This window comes from Rhineura floridana, chromosome 11 (assembly GCF_030035675.1).
Source record: "Rhineura floridana isolate rRhiFlo1 chromosome 11, rRhiFlo1.hap2, whole genome shotgun sequence".
Lineage (NCBI taxonomy): Eukaryota > Metazoa > Chordata > Lepidosauria > Squamata > Rhineuridae > Rhineura > Rhineura floridana.
Genome location: NC_084490.1, coordinates 25636904 through 25655496, shown reverse-complemented (window position 1 = coordinate 25655496; position 18593 = coordinate 25636904). Strand labels below are relative to the sequence as shown.

At 39.1% G+C, this 18593-nt stretch overlaps 1 protein-coding gene across 1 annotated transcript in view; it reads left to right on the top strand.

Annotated features, from left to right (window-relative positions):
- The first annotated feature begins 376 nt into the window (after positions 1–376).
- Positions 377–18593, top strand: part of LOC133367586 (vomeronasal type-2 receptor 26-like) — a 46713-nt gene continuing 28496 nt past the window's right edge. The window contains exons 1-4 of the mRNA XM_061591682.1: positions 377–661; positions 2354–3196; positions 7546–7773; positions 11234–11360. Coding sequence (XP_061447666.1) covers positions 377–661; positions 2354–3196; positions 7546–7773; positions 11234–11360 — 1483 coding nt within the window. The remainder of the gene's footprint in view (positions 662–2353; positions 3197–7545; positions 7774–11233; positions 11361–18593) is intronic.

Sequence of the window (18593 nt, the reverse complement as noted above, 5' to 3'; positions counted from 1 at the left end):
GCAGAAGTACACCTATCCAGTATCATTATGGTATACAGGTAGAGAGAAATGCCATTGCAGCAATGTTAAAAGAAGTTGCTTTTCAGGAACTGAGCTCTACTTTCATTCTAATGAACTGGACAGTTTTTATCTTTGTTGGGGGATGAAGGAGAGATGTCTTATAGAATCTAAATATAATTTGATTATTTTTTTACAATTCAACCTTCACAATGAGCATTCCTATTCTAATATTCTAAAAATCTAGAACATATAATTTTCTTTCATTTAATATTCCCAGCAAACATGTCCAAAATTTTGAAAAGTCAATATTCATTAGAAATCTAGACATTTTGTGCAGAATGTCTCTGTAATACAGAATTTTTCCTCTTACAGTGTAATGACGAAGAACTACCAGCATGTCTTAGCCTTAGTTTATGCAGTGAAGGAGATAAATGAAAACCACCAGATTTTACCTAATGCCACCATTGGATTCCACATCTATGATAGATATGGTTCAAGTTGGACTTATCATGCCACAATGAAACTTTTCTCTACCCAGAATGAGTTCATCCCCAACTACAAGTGTGGCATCCAGAACAACATAATGTCTGTCATTGGAGCCCTTTACCCCGAAACCTCCCTCCACATGGCAAATATCTTGGGCATCTACAAAGTTCCACAGGTAAGATGTATGCTGCACTTATTTAATACATTCCTTGTCTTTCTACATGTTACTATTGTGGAGAAGAATTGAATATTTTGAGATAAACCTATACACAAGGCATACTACTATGAAACAATGTCACTTTATTGCAGCATAAATGCATGTATGTTTTCTCAGAAATATTTCTCATTGACTTTAAATAGGACTTATTCTCTTGTAAGTGTGTTTAGAATAAGCTGACTGAGGATTTTATATTTGCAGTTGATGGTCCAAAAGTCTTATTTTCCAGTGGATTTAGGATAATCACACTCACTTCAATAGCCAATAATATTAGCATAGAAAACAAAGACATTTGTTATGCCATACAAACTCTAACTGATAATACAGATTTTAGTAAGAATATCATATAATGCAACACATCCTATTTTATAAACCTTTCAATATTCCTATGATAATAAAAAAACCTTTAACATCACAGTTGTGTATATATATAAAGATATTATGGAATATATATTAAATATTAATATATTTTCCTTAAATAAGTATACAAATTACCTCTAAAATATCAGTATCAACAGTTATTTAAATCAATTATTTAAATTTTAGCTGATAAAAATGTATACATTAATTTCCTTTATAACAAACAAGCAATCTTACTTTAAATCTGACAAAGTGATCTGACCTTAAATCTGTTATACTATTGTGGTCATGTCCTGCTTGGAAGCTTTCCATAGACATCTGGTTAGCCACTGTGAACAGAATGTTGGATTAGATGACCCACTAGCCTGATCCAGTAAGCTCTTTTTGTTCGTAAATTCTTACACTGGTCTGCCAGAAGCTGTTGTCCTGGTTGGCCACTTTGTGGAGCTCCCAGACCTCAAGAGTGAGATGGTGTGGGCCTCCTTAGAGTGCTTATCTTCCAGCACTACCTGAAATGCTTCCCATTCCTATCAGTTGTCCTTATGGAAGGAATGTTGACTCCTGCTCGATAACAGTATCCAGACATGTATAGTAATATTATTGTGTACATTAAAAAACACTGATTCTATTAATATTTTTGATAATTTTATTATTACTGTTTTTAAAGTCTGTTTTAATAGCTATTTTAATGAATATTTTATGTAAACCACTTAAAGGATGGTTGTGTGTTTTTAACGTAACTGTTATATAAACTGTTAAATTAAAAGAACAACATTGCCATCAAGGGTTTGGGATGCAGCCTTGTCTGTGGGCAGGCTGATGGTGCCCAGAGTTATTACTATTTGTGAGTATTGTTTAGCCTTCCTACACCTCCACTACACATGGGGAAAAAAATCACCTTGACACCAATACTATTATTGACCAAAGACATTTAGGTTAAGGAAGGAAAATGGAATGTTCCTTTTCTTCATCTCCTCAATGCAAGTAAATGTTGTACCTAGGTTACAACACAAAATGTGGTGTTTCCAAACTGGGGAAGTTCCTATTTACAGCTTTCCAAATTCCACATTTCCCACCATTGTCAATGCATCACAGTTTGGTGCAAAACTAAATTATTCAGTGAACTGAAAATGAATACTTTTACACTGAACGTGTCCATATCTTTCCCATAAAGTCCTCTTGATGCATAAATATTTTCTAAAGAAAGAAACTAAAATGCTAAACTTGGTTAATATTTAGAAACAATTTCTCCTTCTTTCTACCAGTCAATCAAACTTTTTATTTTTGTAGTTCATGTATGGCTGTGCTCCAGTTATAAATGATAATGTTGAAAGTATTTCCTCCTACCAAATGGTTCCAAGTGAAGACTACCAAAATGCAGGGATAGTCAAACTACTGTTGCACTTCAAGTGGACATGGGTTGGTATCATTGCCAAAGATAATGAGAATGGACAAAGATTTGTGCAGACCTTACTTGCAGTGTTTCCCATCCATGGTATCTGTGCTGCCTTCTTAGAAAGTGTCAAGACAGTTCACGTCTTGGGTATGTTCGACATACTGGATTCTTTGTTGAAAATATATGGTTTCATGAAGACCAATGCCAATGCATTAGTTATCTATGAGGATCATATACTATATTTGAGAATATTACTATATCTACCAGAAACAGGGTTAGTAACAATGGCACCTCAAGGTAAAGTGTGGATTATGACAGCCCAGATGGAGCTCACAGCATTGCCTCTTCAAAAGAGTTGGGATATACAAGGCATCCATGGTGCTTTGTCCTTCACAATTCACTCAAGTGAAGTATTAGGATTCCAGAATTTTATTCAAACTAGAAATCATTTACTGATAAAAGAAGATGGTTTTATCAAGGAGTTCTGGGAGCAAGCATTCACCTGTGCATTTCCAAAACCTAGCAAAAAACCTGTGGAAATCTGTACTATGGAGGAGAATTTGGAGAGCCTTTCTGGTGCTTTATTTGAAATGGGCATGACTGGGCACAGTTACAGCATCTACAATGCTGTATATGCTGTGGCCCATGCTTTACATGCCATGCAATCAAGTCAACTGAAACAGAGAGGAACGATGAAGGGAGCAAGGCTTGATCTTCAGAATCAACAGTCATGGCAGGTAATAGCCTAAGAAAGAAGAAACAAAAGGGCACACCACCCATAATTGTCACATATACCACTTTCAGAGAGTATTCCCTACTTCTTTTCAGTAGTTTACTACTTACACTTACTGTAAAGCTAGTGTTGTGCTGAAATATGCCCTCCAAATTCTCAACATTTTCATTCTTCTGCAAAAGTTGCTTCCATTCTTTATGCCTCATTCTCCAGGCACTTTTGAATTTATTTACAATTTTGGTCAGTGCAGGATTTTTGACCTTACCTTATCATTGCAAGGTAGCCAAGGATGGTGTGTATGTTTTTCTTTCCAGTAAAAATTTATCCAGCATTTGCAACTATCCTGAACTTCCTTATCTGAAAAAGCCCCATGGGAGGAGTTACCTCATGATGCTTTCCTTGGGTTTGACTGAAACATGGGCGCCCAGGAAGGCTGCAAAATGGAAACCACTGGTGAGATGATTTGCAGAATGAAAGAAAGGACATTCACAAACAGCCCTCAGCTACCTCAGAAGTAAGGTAAGCATATATATATATATATATGGATATATGGATATATAGATATATATATATATGGATATATGGATATATATATATATGGATATATGGATATATATATATATGGATATATGGATATATATATATATGGATATATGGATATATATATATATGGATATATGGATATATATATATATATATATATATATACATATATACATATATATACATATATATATATATATCCTGCACTCCATCCAGGATAATTTCTGAGAAATGTTCTCTTTCCTTTGACAGTTTTCAAATACAATTTCTTTTATTGTTAATTAATGGCAATTGGCAAAAAACAAATAGAACTCTGGAAATTTTCAGCACAGCCCTACTAAAAGCAGCAAGATGCATAAAAAGCAGCATAAAAATCACCAGCAGAGATAAATCATGTTACATTATATTAGAAAGCCCTACAATAAATGCATGCATGCATATTACTGCTTGCCTGCTGCTGAAATGACATCAATGTTTATGCCCACTGAATATTTGCATGGCACAGGTACTCCGAGAAGGGCCTCTAATGAAGACCTTAGCTATGGACAGATGCTTATGGAAACTGGTGATCTCCCAGGTTTACACTGCTATCTCAAACCTTTCTCTGATCTTAAAAGTTCATGAGGCCTTAAAACATGTCCACATAGTACCATATCTGGATTATTATTAAATATTATCTCATGTAAGGAAATATCTGTCAATCAGGTTAGAGATTTCTTGACTGCTTAAAGTGGAATAATTGTGGAATAAATGTATGATGTAAATGTGGACACAGAATCCTCTTCCAAAAAGAGCCCCTGTTTCCTGCTGCCATGCCTTCTATTGGCTCAACAAAGTCCCAAATAAGGAGCAATAGGACCTTATTATTATTATTCAGCAGATCTTAACACCAACATTACACCAAAAATCACTCCTATACTCATCCCTTCCTTTCCAGCAAGCTAGACTTGAAAAATCCCAGTATGAAGTTCATTCATAACTGTGCAATGGATGCAAGAACTTCCTCACTGCTTTTGAAAACCAACACTACCTCTTCCTTCCCTTTTCCATTTCCATGATACCTACTGCAAGCCAATAGTCACCGCTCAATGGAAGTTTGCACTAGTCCTCTTCTTTTTTTTTACTCCCCCTCCAATAAAATAGTTACTGTTCCAACTGCCTAGTAGACACAGAGACAAGCCACCACCCATGTTTCTCCAGCTCAGAACTGGGCAGTGGCACCTGGGTGTCAGCCTAGCAATGTCACAGATTGGCCCATTTGTAGCAGAACTCCTCTACCAGAAGCTGTTACTTTGCTTGGTCTACTTGTGTAGCTCCTGGACCTCAAGTGGTGTGGGCCCCCTTACAGTGCTCAGCTTCCAACTCTACCTAAAGTGCTTCCCTCTTCTGCTGGTACTCCTAATGGAACATCATTGCCCAGTGTTGACTCCCATTCCCCCTGATAACAATACCCAGACATCTAATTTTATTGTGTGCTTTAATAAAAACTGTTGAGTGTATCTATATTTGATAATTATATTATTACTTTTAGTTTTTATTACTATTTTAATATTTTATACAATTTTATGTAAACCACTTAAAGGGATATCTATTTATTTTTTATTATTAAATTGTATTTATTTATTTACAACAACAATATTTATTTACAGTCGACCGACCACAAATACAAAAACATGGTATTAAATATTAAAGATAAAAAGATAAAAAATGCTTGAAATCAGAAACTAAAGCAGACAAAAAAACAATCCAATTGAGTTAGTTGCCATTTACAATCTTACAGGGTCTGATTAAAATGGCCAGGTTCAGAAGTTTTGCCACCTGCACGGTAATTGCCTTGTCAGAACCCTCAAGTAGAGCGATCAGAAGAGACTCAAGGGGGCAGCCAGGGAAGGACTGCATAACTGGGTATATTAGATCTTTTCTGGGCCCTGCATAGTATCTACAGTTGAACAAAACATGTAAGATAGACTCCACTTCGATGTTATCTCAGGGACAGTGCCTATTGTTGCTTGGGATTTTATTGTATCTGCCCTCCAAGAGTTTAGATGGTAGGGCATTAAATCGGGCCAATGAAAATGCCCTCCTATACTTGGAAACAGATAACCAGCTAAGATAGGGCATTCCATCTTTACAAGGAAGTCCTGATAGGCTCACTGTTAGGGCGGAGCAGGGGCCCTGGGCAGCTGCCGAGAGCTCTTGGGTGTCAATATCTGCTAGCCTCTGTTTAACTATCATCTTGGCACTTCCAAGCTCCATAGAGAGCAAATCAGAGGGAGAGAGACCTACTAAGATAACTTTTTTGGCTACCACCTTTGCCCAACATGGCTCAAAGGAATCTCTCATTACCAGGGACGTAAAGGGGCTGTGGGTGTCCGCAAGGCAGCAGCGAAGCCAGTATTGAATAACACAAACCCAAGCTGAGCATTTCAGAGAGCCTCCAGATTAAGGGTAGCTCCAGAAACACATCTTGGGACACCAAAAATGGACCTGAGAAAAAAAGATTGAATTCCTTCGAGTGAACCCTTGAGGTATGGGAACCAAATTGGTGCCCCATAGAGAATTAAGGGGACTACCTTGGTTCTGTAAACACGGATGGCTGCTGGCAAGTATAAAAGGAGCGGGTCAATGCACCCATGTTTTTCTCGGCTTTGGCCTTAGCATATTTTTCTTGCTGCTTCATGGATGTCACTTAAAGCACCAGAGACAAGCTTCCAAAAAGATTTAGAGCTACGTGTGATGGATGCTGGAATCAGCATTTGCCATGAGTCCCTGATTGCCTCACTTTTTTCTGATTTAAAAGCTTATTATATTCTTTCCTTAACACACAGTAAGAATGCGGGAGCTGACATTCGTTATTTGCACGATAGAAACAGTAAGCAGATTGAATTCTTTTCCTAAGATTAACACACTCCCTGTCAAACCACTTATTTGTTCTGTCTATCAGGTGACTTGTAGTGCCAGTTGGAGTTTGGAGTTTATTTATTTATTAAATTATTTCTTTATTTCTTTATTTATTATTATTTATTATTTGATTTATATCCCACCCTTCCTCCCAGCAGGAGCCTTTTTATTTTATTTTATTTTTAAAAAATTGAGTGCCATTTATATCTACCTAAATAAATGAAATAAATAACAACTGTGGCACCACTACCAAGTCACTGGAATGAGGTTTTGTGTGAGGGCCGTCTAATGGTGCCCAGGTTAGAATCTGATGAATCTGTAGAATCGATTATTGGAATTCTTTTCAGGAGAGGGACCCTTCACTCCCCATCTTGGAGTCAAGGAGAGGCTTGTGGTTTTAGTCCCATGTTGCGGAGAAGCTGGGAGTTAGGAAGACACAGAGAGGCTGGCTTGCTGCACCATGGCTTCGGGGTGCCTCTCTACAAACCTGATGGCAAAGCAAGATCTATTGGACTGTTAATGCTGCGAAACCTTTCAACTTGAGCTCAGGTTGTGAGTCTATTTAAATAAACCGTATATCCTAAAAGACACCATAGCCTCCACTAACATTCTTTCCAAGTAAACCAACCCCAAGGTAAAGTGCAGCAACCTCTGGAAGTCTCACACTGTTCAGAGATTGAGGTGTCACACAACATTATAAATTCAACATCTTCAAATTAAGTTGCCACACCTATTATCTTCAAACTAAGAATATCAAGAAACAGAGGTGGGAAAGATATCTGAATAAGATCTTGGGGAGCGGCTGTCTGTGGGAGTAGACTGTACTAACTAGATAAGTAATGGTCCAAGTAAAGATGAAGCAGATTCATATTTTCTTAATAGACATTTTTATTTTCCTTTTGTATCCAGCTCCACCACTTTCTGAAAAGAGTTTCATTTAACAACAGTGTCGGGGAGAAGATTTGCTTCAACCAGAATGGAGAATTGCTATTTGGATTTGATATTGTGAACTGGATCACTTTCCCAAACCAGTCATTTCATAGAGAGAAAATTGGAAGGCTGGACCCCAGGGCTCCCCCTGACAAAATGTTAACCATTCATGATGATGCCATCTCATGGCACAGCAGTTTTAATCAGGTAGGGTCTGAAGGCAGGTATGGGAAATATTCCACATGAATGAACTGAAGGTGTTGAAACTGAATGGCAGGAGACAGTGCTAAACCTGTAAGTAAACTGAGTTCCCAATACTTGGCATATATGTTTAGGAACAAAACTAGGATGGATAGCAAATAATTAGAAAAGCAGACTTAACATCAACATTCTGCAAAAGCATGCACAGGAATAAATAGATTAAAATGTCATATTGGTCTGTGTAATATCCTGATCTTGGGAAACAGCAGTTAAAAGTACACATGCCACATGGAAAATTTCTGTCTAGATAATTATCACTATTAAAAATAAATACAAGATTAGTGCGAAACTCATAGCTCATGACACATCAAATATGAGTTGGCACCAAATTGCCACTGTAGCTTGCGTTATGGTATGTATTATAATCATTAAATCTTCAGTTTCAGTTTCTGGGATTAATATGGATCACCTAGTGCTGGTTACTATCCTAAATCTTCATTATGTCTAATGCATTTTCTGCTGGACAGGGAATCAGTTAGAAGGTAGATCAGCAAACTCTTGTGCAAGCTAAATGGAGAAGCTGAACACAGAATGTGCTTTAAATTGTTTATAAAGCAATAATGCACTGCATTTCTGTCAATTTGTGTAAATAATCAAGACAAGTGTGCATATAATTTTTTGATGTATGAAACTACATTTTTGGTAATAACAAGAACTTCCAATTACAACATCATGGAGGATAACACTATCAATAGCTACTAGCAATTATGGCTTTTCTTTACCTCCATGGTTGGATGCTGTATGCTCCTGAATAGCAGTTCTTGGAATCCTCAGCAGGGGACAGTATTATTGCACACAGATCCTGCTTATAGGCTTGCCACAGGATGCTGGACCAGATGGACCATTGGCTTGATCCAGCAAGCTCTTCTTATTCTCTTACCTTCTTAAAAGCAACAATATAAAAAATAAAAACATGGACAGAAACTGATCAGAAATACAAGAATATTTCATTTCACAATATACCAGTGAGCTAGGATGATGAAACAGGCTGGATGATGGCTACAGTGCAAGCGGTGAAAGACATGCTATGAGGTCGATTGGGCATGAGTAACACATCATAACCATGCCTACTGTGTAGTGGTGAGGGCAGCAAAAAAAGCCCAATTCCCTGGCACCTTTGCATCTTTAAGTAACTGTCCAGTGGAGTTTTTCCATATTGTCAGGGTCTGTTGACATCAACTCCAGGAAATGGATTATTAGACCATTCAGAGGCCCACTGTGAGTTGTTTGCAAGGCATTTTGAGGGTAAAGTTGCTTGCCTCCACAGCAATCTTGATGCCCCATCCACATCTAGAGAGTAGTCCCCAGTGAGGTGTTCAGTGTAATGTCTGCTGCAACTTCTTGGGATTAGTTTCATTTGATTCAGCCTGATGACATGGACAAGGTGCTTGCAACGATATAGCCAGCAAAGTGTCCTCTTGACTCTTTCCCTTCTTGGCTTATTAAAGCTTGCCGAGTTGGTTTCACTGAGTGTATCCAGGGTGTGATCAATGTGTCATTGTGGGAGGGAGTGGTTCCAGCTGCCCTGAAAGAAGTGGTGATCTGACTGCTCCTGAAAAAGCCCACATGGGCTCAATGGTTTGTCACCCCACTGATGAAAGAATTGCACTGCCTGCCCACTAGCTGCTGGGCTAAGTTCATGGTTCTGGTTTTGGTATACAAACCTCTATGCAGCTTGGGACCAGGATACCTGAAAGATCTTATTTATTTATTTATTAGTCACTTTTTCCCCAAAATGGAACTCAAAGCGACTTACAAAATAAACCTGTGCTCAAAGTGGCTTACAACAACAAAAGCAAACAACAATTACAAAAACAATTTCATAATAAAATAATACAATAGCAGTAATAAAACAACAAATGTCACAGCAAACACAAAAACCTTTTAAACACTATAAGTATAATATTACATTCTTTAGCAGGCCACATAACACCTCTTGGCAATATGGCAAAAATAAAAGGAAATTAAGACACTTTCAGCTTTGCTCCTAGAAACACCCCACCCATGATGTTACTCGCAGTCTTATTCCTTTTAGCAGCAAGAAGTCCTCTCCTCAAGGCAGGGACCTCCCGAGAGGTCTCCAGGAAGCCCTTCTTCTTGGGCCAGCCCAGCTGGGAGCTTGGAAGGTGCTTTTAAGTCTCCACCAGCCACCCGCCATGGCTCTTCCTGGCGGGCCCAGCCTCAAGCAGCGGCATCGAGATGACCAAAGGTGCTGGCGCATCTCCACGAAAGTCCTGCTCGTAAGTCCGCTGAGCGAAGGAAGCTGCCAAGAGCTGCAACCCCTCATTGGGGTGTAGGTGGCATCACTGAGGAAGGCAGCAGCAGCGGCCTCGTCGCACTCATAAATGCGGTCACAGCAGGTGTTGGAGAGCAGCCTTATATACCCAGTAGATCACTGCGCTCTGCAGGTGAGGGCCTCCTGCAGATACCATCTTACCAGGAGATCCGTTCCACACAACATAGGAAATGGATCTGTAGTGTAGTGGCACCTACCCTTTGGAATTTCCTCCTCTTAAATATTAGACAGGTGCCATCTCTGTTATCTTTTTAGCTACTGAAGACCTTCCTCTTTCAATAAGTCTTTCAAGTAGACACCTTATCCCAGACTGCATCTGTGTTGGAATTGCTTTTTAAGATGTTTTAAAATATTTTTTAAAAAATGCGTTTAAAGATGTCTTGTTTAATATGTTTGTAAAGATGTTTTGTTTTAATACATTTTAATATTTGTTTATATTATGTTTTATAGTATTTTTAGTGTTTTTGTTTGCCACCCTGAACTCCTACTGGGAGGAAGGACGTGATACAAATTTAATAATAATATTTTTCCAATATAAAAATAAAAAAGATGGACAGAATCTGATCAGAAACAGAAGAATATTCTTGTACAAGAAATACAAGAAGATTTCATAATATTTGCTTAGGTGTAAGAGAGCGTGTGGAGGCAAATGAGAAAATTCAATGGAAATAAAGGTTATGTATCCCTTATTTTAACACTGCACCACTCTCGAAGTATGGTTGGAAAACTCTGATTTATGCCTTGCCACAACATGCCATGAATGAAATGATGAAGCTTTAAAAGTATGTAGATATAGACATTATGTAGAGAAGTATGAGAGCAACGGCAGTGACTGTACTGATCACACTTCTCTTAGAAATGTTTTAAGATAATGACAAACTCAGGTTACTGAGCATCATTGTAACAGGGAAATAAGTCCAATAATATCACATATGTTATGTAGAAGAGCACTAGCAGTCTATTGGATGTCACAGAATCTTGAGTATACAATTATCCTGTGCTGATAGCCCATTTGCTTAAACATAGCTCCACCACTGAAAAATCTTTTTTAAAAAACTTATATTCTGAATAGTAATCATAATATTCTCCTCTTTACATTTCATGGATTAGACATTTCCTCTCTCTGTGTGTACTGACAGCTGTGATCCTGGTAACTTCAGGAGAAAACAGGAGCAGAAGGCATCTTGCTGTTACGATTGCATTCCATGTCCAGAAGGGGAAATTTCAAACCAGAATGGTAAGAGTAGTAAGCACAGGACTCGTGTGTGTGTGTGTGTGTGGGTATGTATGTGTGTGTGTGTGTGTGTGTGAGAGAGAGAGAGAGAGAGAGAGAGAGTACTCACTTTGCTGCCATGACAGCCATTTTTATCAAGGCATGAGTACCAGCACATCATCACCATCACCACCACCACCAAAAAGGGACTGAGTATACATAGCTATCATATGATCCTAGGAACATAAAACCATGAAATTGTATAGACTAGACAGATTGTGTTCAAAGAGCAGATTTTGCCCACCCACTCAACCAAAAACGTCACCAGGTGGTTGGTGGGGGAGACGTTCACTTTATATGCACAAATCTACATATTACAATATTGAAGTGGGGGGCTAAGTAGAGGTGAAGAAGAATTTTGTTTGGTCTCCATTTTAAAATGAACTGACCCAATTCATAGTTCCCAGACATATATGGATCAGAACACAGTTATCCATTGGATTGCACTATTCTCCAGATATTTCAGTTCAATTTCAGTTGTAATAAATGTGCACATAAATACAGGGGGAAATGCATAAAAGTGTATAATTTAGAAAAAAATGCACAGAAAAGCATACACAAATGTGTTTATTGGGGGAAATGGATACAATATGCATGTTCTTTAGCTGATATGCTTGCCTCAGGCTCCCTGGATGGAACTCTCTTGCACACCCAAACCCAGTGCTAAGCTGGACTGACCTCCCTGTACATCACCTGATGTGTGGAAAAGTCCATTCAACTTGATTCGGGTATGCGAGTGAATTCTCTTCAGGGTCCTGTCTCTTGACCCGGAACTGGCTCAGTTGAAGTTCCAAAGATCGGATTTCAAAGCACCTCACAGGCACAAGGCACTACTAAAAGAAAGGCTTTGTCCCCCTTCATTTTAGCAGTTGTTTCAATGCAACTCCCTTCAAAGGGGTTTGTATTGAACCAGCTGCTACAGTGAAGGGGGTAAAATCCCTTCCATTTAGAAGTGCCTTGCTGTCTTTGAGGTGCTTTGAACTCCCAACTTCAGTATTTCAAAGCACCAAATCATCTAAAATCATTTGTTACAGTCCCAACCACTTGACAAATTTAGCCCATGAGGCAGATCCTAAAAAGTATCTGGACTGCGGATACAAAATTTTTTTAAAAAAATCCCCAAACTTACCCTATGCAAATAAGATAAGGAGAGAGTTAGAGGCCCTGTTCAAGTAAACAGCATTAATATTTTTTGTTTTACTGCTAACTGGGATGAAGGGTCCACTTCCCCCCTTTCAAAATGACAGAGGGGAATAACAAGATTAACCAACATTAAATGTTGCTGGTAAGGATTACTAGGATAATGTACAGTATGTCATTATTTTAACATTTTAAAGCACACTATTAATATTATATAATATTTACTACTACTATTTTTTCTTTATTTGTTTACAGCATTCATATTCTGCCCTTTACCCAAAAAGGCTGTCCAGAGCAGCTTACAAAACCCAGTTCTTTCAGGCTCACAATCTAAAAATTCATGACATATGAAGTGAAAAAAAGAATTAGGAGGGGGGAAGTAAGCTCGAACACAAGTTCCTACTATTGCTGCTCCTGCTACTACTAACCACTACTACTACTGTTGTTGTTGATATTCAAAATAACTTATTGGTGTTTACAAAGCAGTGTCAGATGCAGCATGAGGAAATCCTTGAGCTGATAACCAGTACACAAACAACAGTAATCCTTCCTGCCACCAACAGTTCCATAATCTTGTTATAACATTGAATGTAGGACAATGTGTTTGAGACTAACGACTGAAGAATGAGAAAATTGAGACCATGTCTTTTCATTTTCAGACATGGACAACTGCTTTGAATGTACTAAATATCAATATCCAAATGAGGATCAGGATTCATGCATTCCCAAAATAATAACTTTCTTATCCTATGAAGAACCTTTGGGGGCCACATTAACTGTTTCAGCACTTTTCTTTTCTTTGATCACACTTTTGGTACTAGGAACATTTTTAAAACATCATGAAACCATCATAGTAAAAGCCAATAACCGGAGCCTCACTTACACTCTTCTCATTTCCCTCTTGTTCTGCTTCCTCTGTGCTTTGTTGTTCATGGGTCTGCCTGCGAAGGTGACGTGTCTCCTCCAACAAACTGGTTTTGGCTTAATCTTCTCAGTTGCTGTGTCATGCATTTTGGCAAAAACAGTCACAGTGGTTCTGGCTTTCATGGCCACCAAACCAGGAAGCAATATAAAGAAATGGTTGGGGAAAAGATTGGCCATTTCCATTGTTCTTTGCTGTTCCCTTATTCAAGCAGTAATTTGTACTGTATGGTTGGCAACCTCTCCACCATTCCCAGATGTTGACATGCACTCATTGACTAAAGAAATTATATTTGAATGTAATAAGGGCTCATCCATCATGTTTTACTGTGTCCTAGGTTATATGGGGCTCCTGGCTGTTGTCAGTTTCACAGTGGCTTTTCTTGCCAGGAGGTTGCCTGACATTTTCAATGAAGCCAAGTTTATCACGTTCAGCATGTTGGTCTTTTGCAGTGTTTGGCTCTCCTTTGTTCCAGCATACGTGAGCACCAAGGGAAAATACACAGTAGCTGTGGAGATCTTCTCTATCTTTGTATCCAGTGCTATATTACTGGGCTGCATCTTTTTCCCCAAATGTTACATTATTGTTTTGAGGCCTGACCTGAACAACAGAGAACAACTAATAAAAAGAAAGCAATAAGGTTAAGTATTCAGAAATTTGTAGTTGCACCATTCAATTGGAATTTTCCTCAGGGTTTCTTTGTTTCTCAACAGCTACATTATATAGCCTTTTTAAATAGCTCCATGGGCCCCATCACAGAAATTGTCCCAAGACTCTTTCACTTCCACTCCAGGCATATTCTTTCCAAAGCTTCATAACTGGCAAGAACAGTAATCTGCCATTTTACTGAGTGGTTACCAGTCTATCAGAGAAGTCTTATTTCCCTATTAACTAAATTCCAACATCATCAGCTGTCAGTATGTTAAGCTAATGGGGCAACAACAATAAGCAACTGCTGGCATAGTCTCAAAGTACATTATTTCAATAATATTTAAAGTTTGGTTAATTTAAAGGAAATGATTGTCCAAATGATATTTAAACTTAAAAGGAAGAATGAGGCAGTTGTGTATTCTCTAGTGGGAAAATCTACTTCACTCCTCTTACTCAAACAGCTATCACCTGGTTTCAGATATTCCATTCTTGGGCAAAGTGTTTGAACACATTGTGGCAATCCAGCTCCAGGTTTTTTCAGATGAAACTGATCATCTGGATTCCTTTTCATTTGGCTTCTGGCCCAGTGTTGGAACAGAAATAATTTTTGTTTTTCTAGTGAGTGAATTTTGTCTGGAGATGAACAGGAACAGTGTGATCCAGTTGATTTTCAGCAGTATTCAGTACCCCCTGACCATCATAGCCATTTGGAGCTGGGGAGCTGGAGCTGGGGTGTGTGTGTCTTAAGGAGCTCTAACTTTTCTGGTAGGCAGGGCCCAAAAGGCATTGCTGAACATCTTTTCCACTCTACTGCTTGTGGCCTATAGTGAACAACAAGGGTCCATCTGATCTCCCATACTTTTCAACATTGGCATGATGAAACCAATAGGTGATGTTATCTGGAGATTTGGATGTAACCAGAATACTGGTGATACCCATGTTTAACTGTTATGTTCATTGGGTCCTGTAGAGTTGGTGGAAAACTTGAAGCAATGTCTGATGACAATGAGGGACTGAAAGTTCTTGTTTAAACTGAAACTTAGGCTGCTTTCACACATGGGGCTGATTGTGTTAGTTTAACGGATTTAAAAGGTAGCACTTCTGTCCTGATTTCCAAAAACCCCTTTCACACTGCAGTATTTCTTGCGTTGAGGAAGAGCAGCTTTTCAGCAGATATACTGGCATTTTGTGCAACGATCTTTCACACGGCTTGTTTTTGTCCCTCACCCATGCGTTGGACTATGACCTGGGAGACCAGGGTTCAAATCCCCACATAGCCATGAAGCTCACTGGGTGACCTTGGGCCAGTCACTGCCTCTCAGCCTCATGAAAACCCTATAGGGTCGCCATAAGTCGGAATTGACTTGAAGGCAGTACATACATACATATACCCATGCACACTGTTCCCCACTGTGTAGGAGGTCTAAGAACTCATCCCATCATCATGCAAGCCCTCTCCCTTTAGGATCTGACTTTTTAAATTGTTTTAGTTGTATCAAGACGGGTGTGTGGGGAAAATGCTGCTGCTATCTGTGCCAATGCCGGAATACCAGTACAGCATTCGTTGGGCAAAAAAAAAAAAATCCTGCTTGACTAAAGCATGGGAATGCAGTGCATGCTGGGATGCCTGTCATGTGAGCGGCTGCAGCTAAGAAAAGACTCCAGCTTTCTTCTGGGTTCCCAGCCTTGCTAACAGATTATTTCTGGTATCATTTATCACAGAAATTTGTGCTAAACTTGCACTACATTCCACTATAATTCCAGAGCTAGCTTGTGCGTCGTGTGAAAGATCAAATATAATGTGCAAATTACCAGGTAAGAAATCATCAGAATAACAAAATAAAGTGCAGTGTGAACGCACCCTTAATCCAGATAAAACAGAAGTAGTGCTGGTTAATGGTCAGTGTGCAGCCTTCTTGGCTCAGATTACCCATCCTTTAAGAGACAGGCTTGCAACTTGGTGTTTCTCCTCTATATCCTTTGAATGGTCAAGAGGACGTGGTGACTGGGAATAGATCTGGCCTGCAGGCTATAGGTTCCCCACCCCTGGTTTAAGAGAAGAGAAATACTCCTTCACGCAGTGCATTGTTAAGTCATGGAATTTGCTCCCAAAGGAGGCAATGATGGCCACCAAATTGGACAGGTTTAAAAGAGGATTAGACAATTTCATGGAGGACAACAGTATCAAATGGTCTTAGCCACAATGGCTATGCTGTCTCCTCAGTCAAAGGCAGTATGCCTTTGAATACCAGTTGCTGCAAACTGTGTGAAGGGGGGGAGGTATTATTGTGCTCAGGTCCTGCTTGCAAGCTTTCCTATGGGCATCTGGTTGACCACTATGAGAGCGAGATGCTGGACTAGATGGGCCACTAGCCTGATCCAGCAGGCTCTTCTTATATTCTTAGGTTCTTAAGCCTTGAAAGTTCAACTCTTGCACAAAAATACATGGAAAATAAGAATCCTTACTATGTCAAAGATCACCTTCTTCCACATATACCTACCCATATCTAAAGATGTTCTTTGGAGGCCCAGCTCCATGCGCCACTTCCAAGCAAATGGAAGCAATTGGCTACAAAGCAAAATATCTTCTTAGTGGCAGCACCCCAGAGAGGCCTTCATGGAGAATTGTGGCTATTGCCTTCCTTATGATCTTGTCACTTGTAGGACCTTATTTGACAACCACCATGAAGCATGATTGGGTTAGGGGGCACTCCTGAGTCATCATACATCCCTGGGGCTTGAGGATACTTGGGGTCCCTTTAGGGCCTGCTGTGAACACCTTGGTGAATGCCTGGGTGTATTGTTGGGTTCACATATTCAACATATTTTCCCCATTCCTTGTCTGGGAAGCCAACATGTGGTTCCTTACATGACCATGGGTATGGAGGGATACTCCCTCATACATGTTGATTGAACTCTACCTGTCCACACTTATCTGATTGACTTATTATTGCAGATCTTCTGTCTGTCATATTTAAATAAACATATCCTTTTCCACTAATAGTGTGTGTCTCAAGTCTTCTTTCAGGGTATGTTGGCAAAAGACTACCATCAATCTTAAGAACCCAGCCTTTATGAAACTTTTGCATATTCCCCCAGATGTTATACCCACCCACCTATTTGTGGATGGAATTCATATCCCTGTTTGCAAAATGAGAGTTTTTCTTTCAGAACTTTCAGTTCAACTCTTATCTATGTATCTATGCACGTTTCTATATCTGACAAAAAAAATCCCCTCCTTTCATAAATGTTTCAATCTCTCATTGTTCAACACATTTTCTTCATGTCCATGCCAAGTTAATGGGCTAGAAATGATGTGTTTAGAGGCCACACAGCCATGTATTCATCACAATACTACAGAGAAATCAAACTTTGAATTTTTTTCTCCCCTTATAATTATCAAAATTACTGCAATTAATGCTGCTCCTTGTTAAAGCTTCTCTGGAGATACAGTATCCCCTAGGACGATCAAGGATGGAGAAGGATTCTCTGTTTTGTTCAAATCTCAGGCAAGAGGCAAAATACAGGTGTGGCTCTATCAAAATTATCTCTGACACCTCTAGTGTTTACATTCCATTCTTTAGAACAATATATTAGTATGGTGAGTCATTGAAATCAGGCTGGTGTATCATTGGAGAACCAGACTAGTGGATTGCTGGCGAATTGATAATGTGGAAACCAAGCAATTTATGTCTTCAGAGAGAATTTACATTTAAGATGATAGTGTTACTGCTTTTATTGCTGTGTCACATAACATGCAAGATTCAAATAGAAAAATGGACTCTCAGTGATCCTCTCCCTTTTCTTTACAAATATTTTCAGCCAGGTGAACTCATAATTGGTGCCATTACATCCTTTGTCATCATCCCAAGTGAGCCAAATAACTTCAGAGAAGACCCCCATCATTCATGGATTGGTGAACCTCTGTAAGGTTTTGTTTTCTCCTAACTATAATGTATATCATTTCAGATAATATTTTTAATAGTCCAGTTATATGAATCAGAATTACTTGCAGCAATGTAGAAACTAATTTCCCCAGCAAGGACTGCAAATAGAGATCACACGTTGTTGTTGTTATGTGCCTCCAAGTTGACTGCGACTTATGGCGACCCTATGAATCAGTGACCTCCAAGAGCATCTGTCATGAACCACCCTGTTCAGATCTTGTAAGTTCAGGTCTGTGGCTTCCTTTATGGAATCAATCCATCTCTTCTTTGGCCTTCCTCTTTTTCTACTCCCTTCTGTTTTTCCCAGCATTATTGTCTTTTCTAGTGAATCAGGTCTTCTCATGATGTGTCCAAAGTAGGATGTGCCAGATTGCTGACAAGGACCAAGCGGTCCGAGCATATAACACCTGTTCTGGCCCGCTTGCACTGGTTGCCAATATGTTTCCGGGCCAGATTCAAAGTGTTGGTATTGACCTATAAAGCCTTATATGGTGCGGGACCACGATATCTTGCAGAACGCCTCTTCCGATATGAACT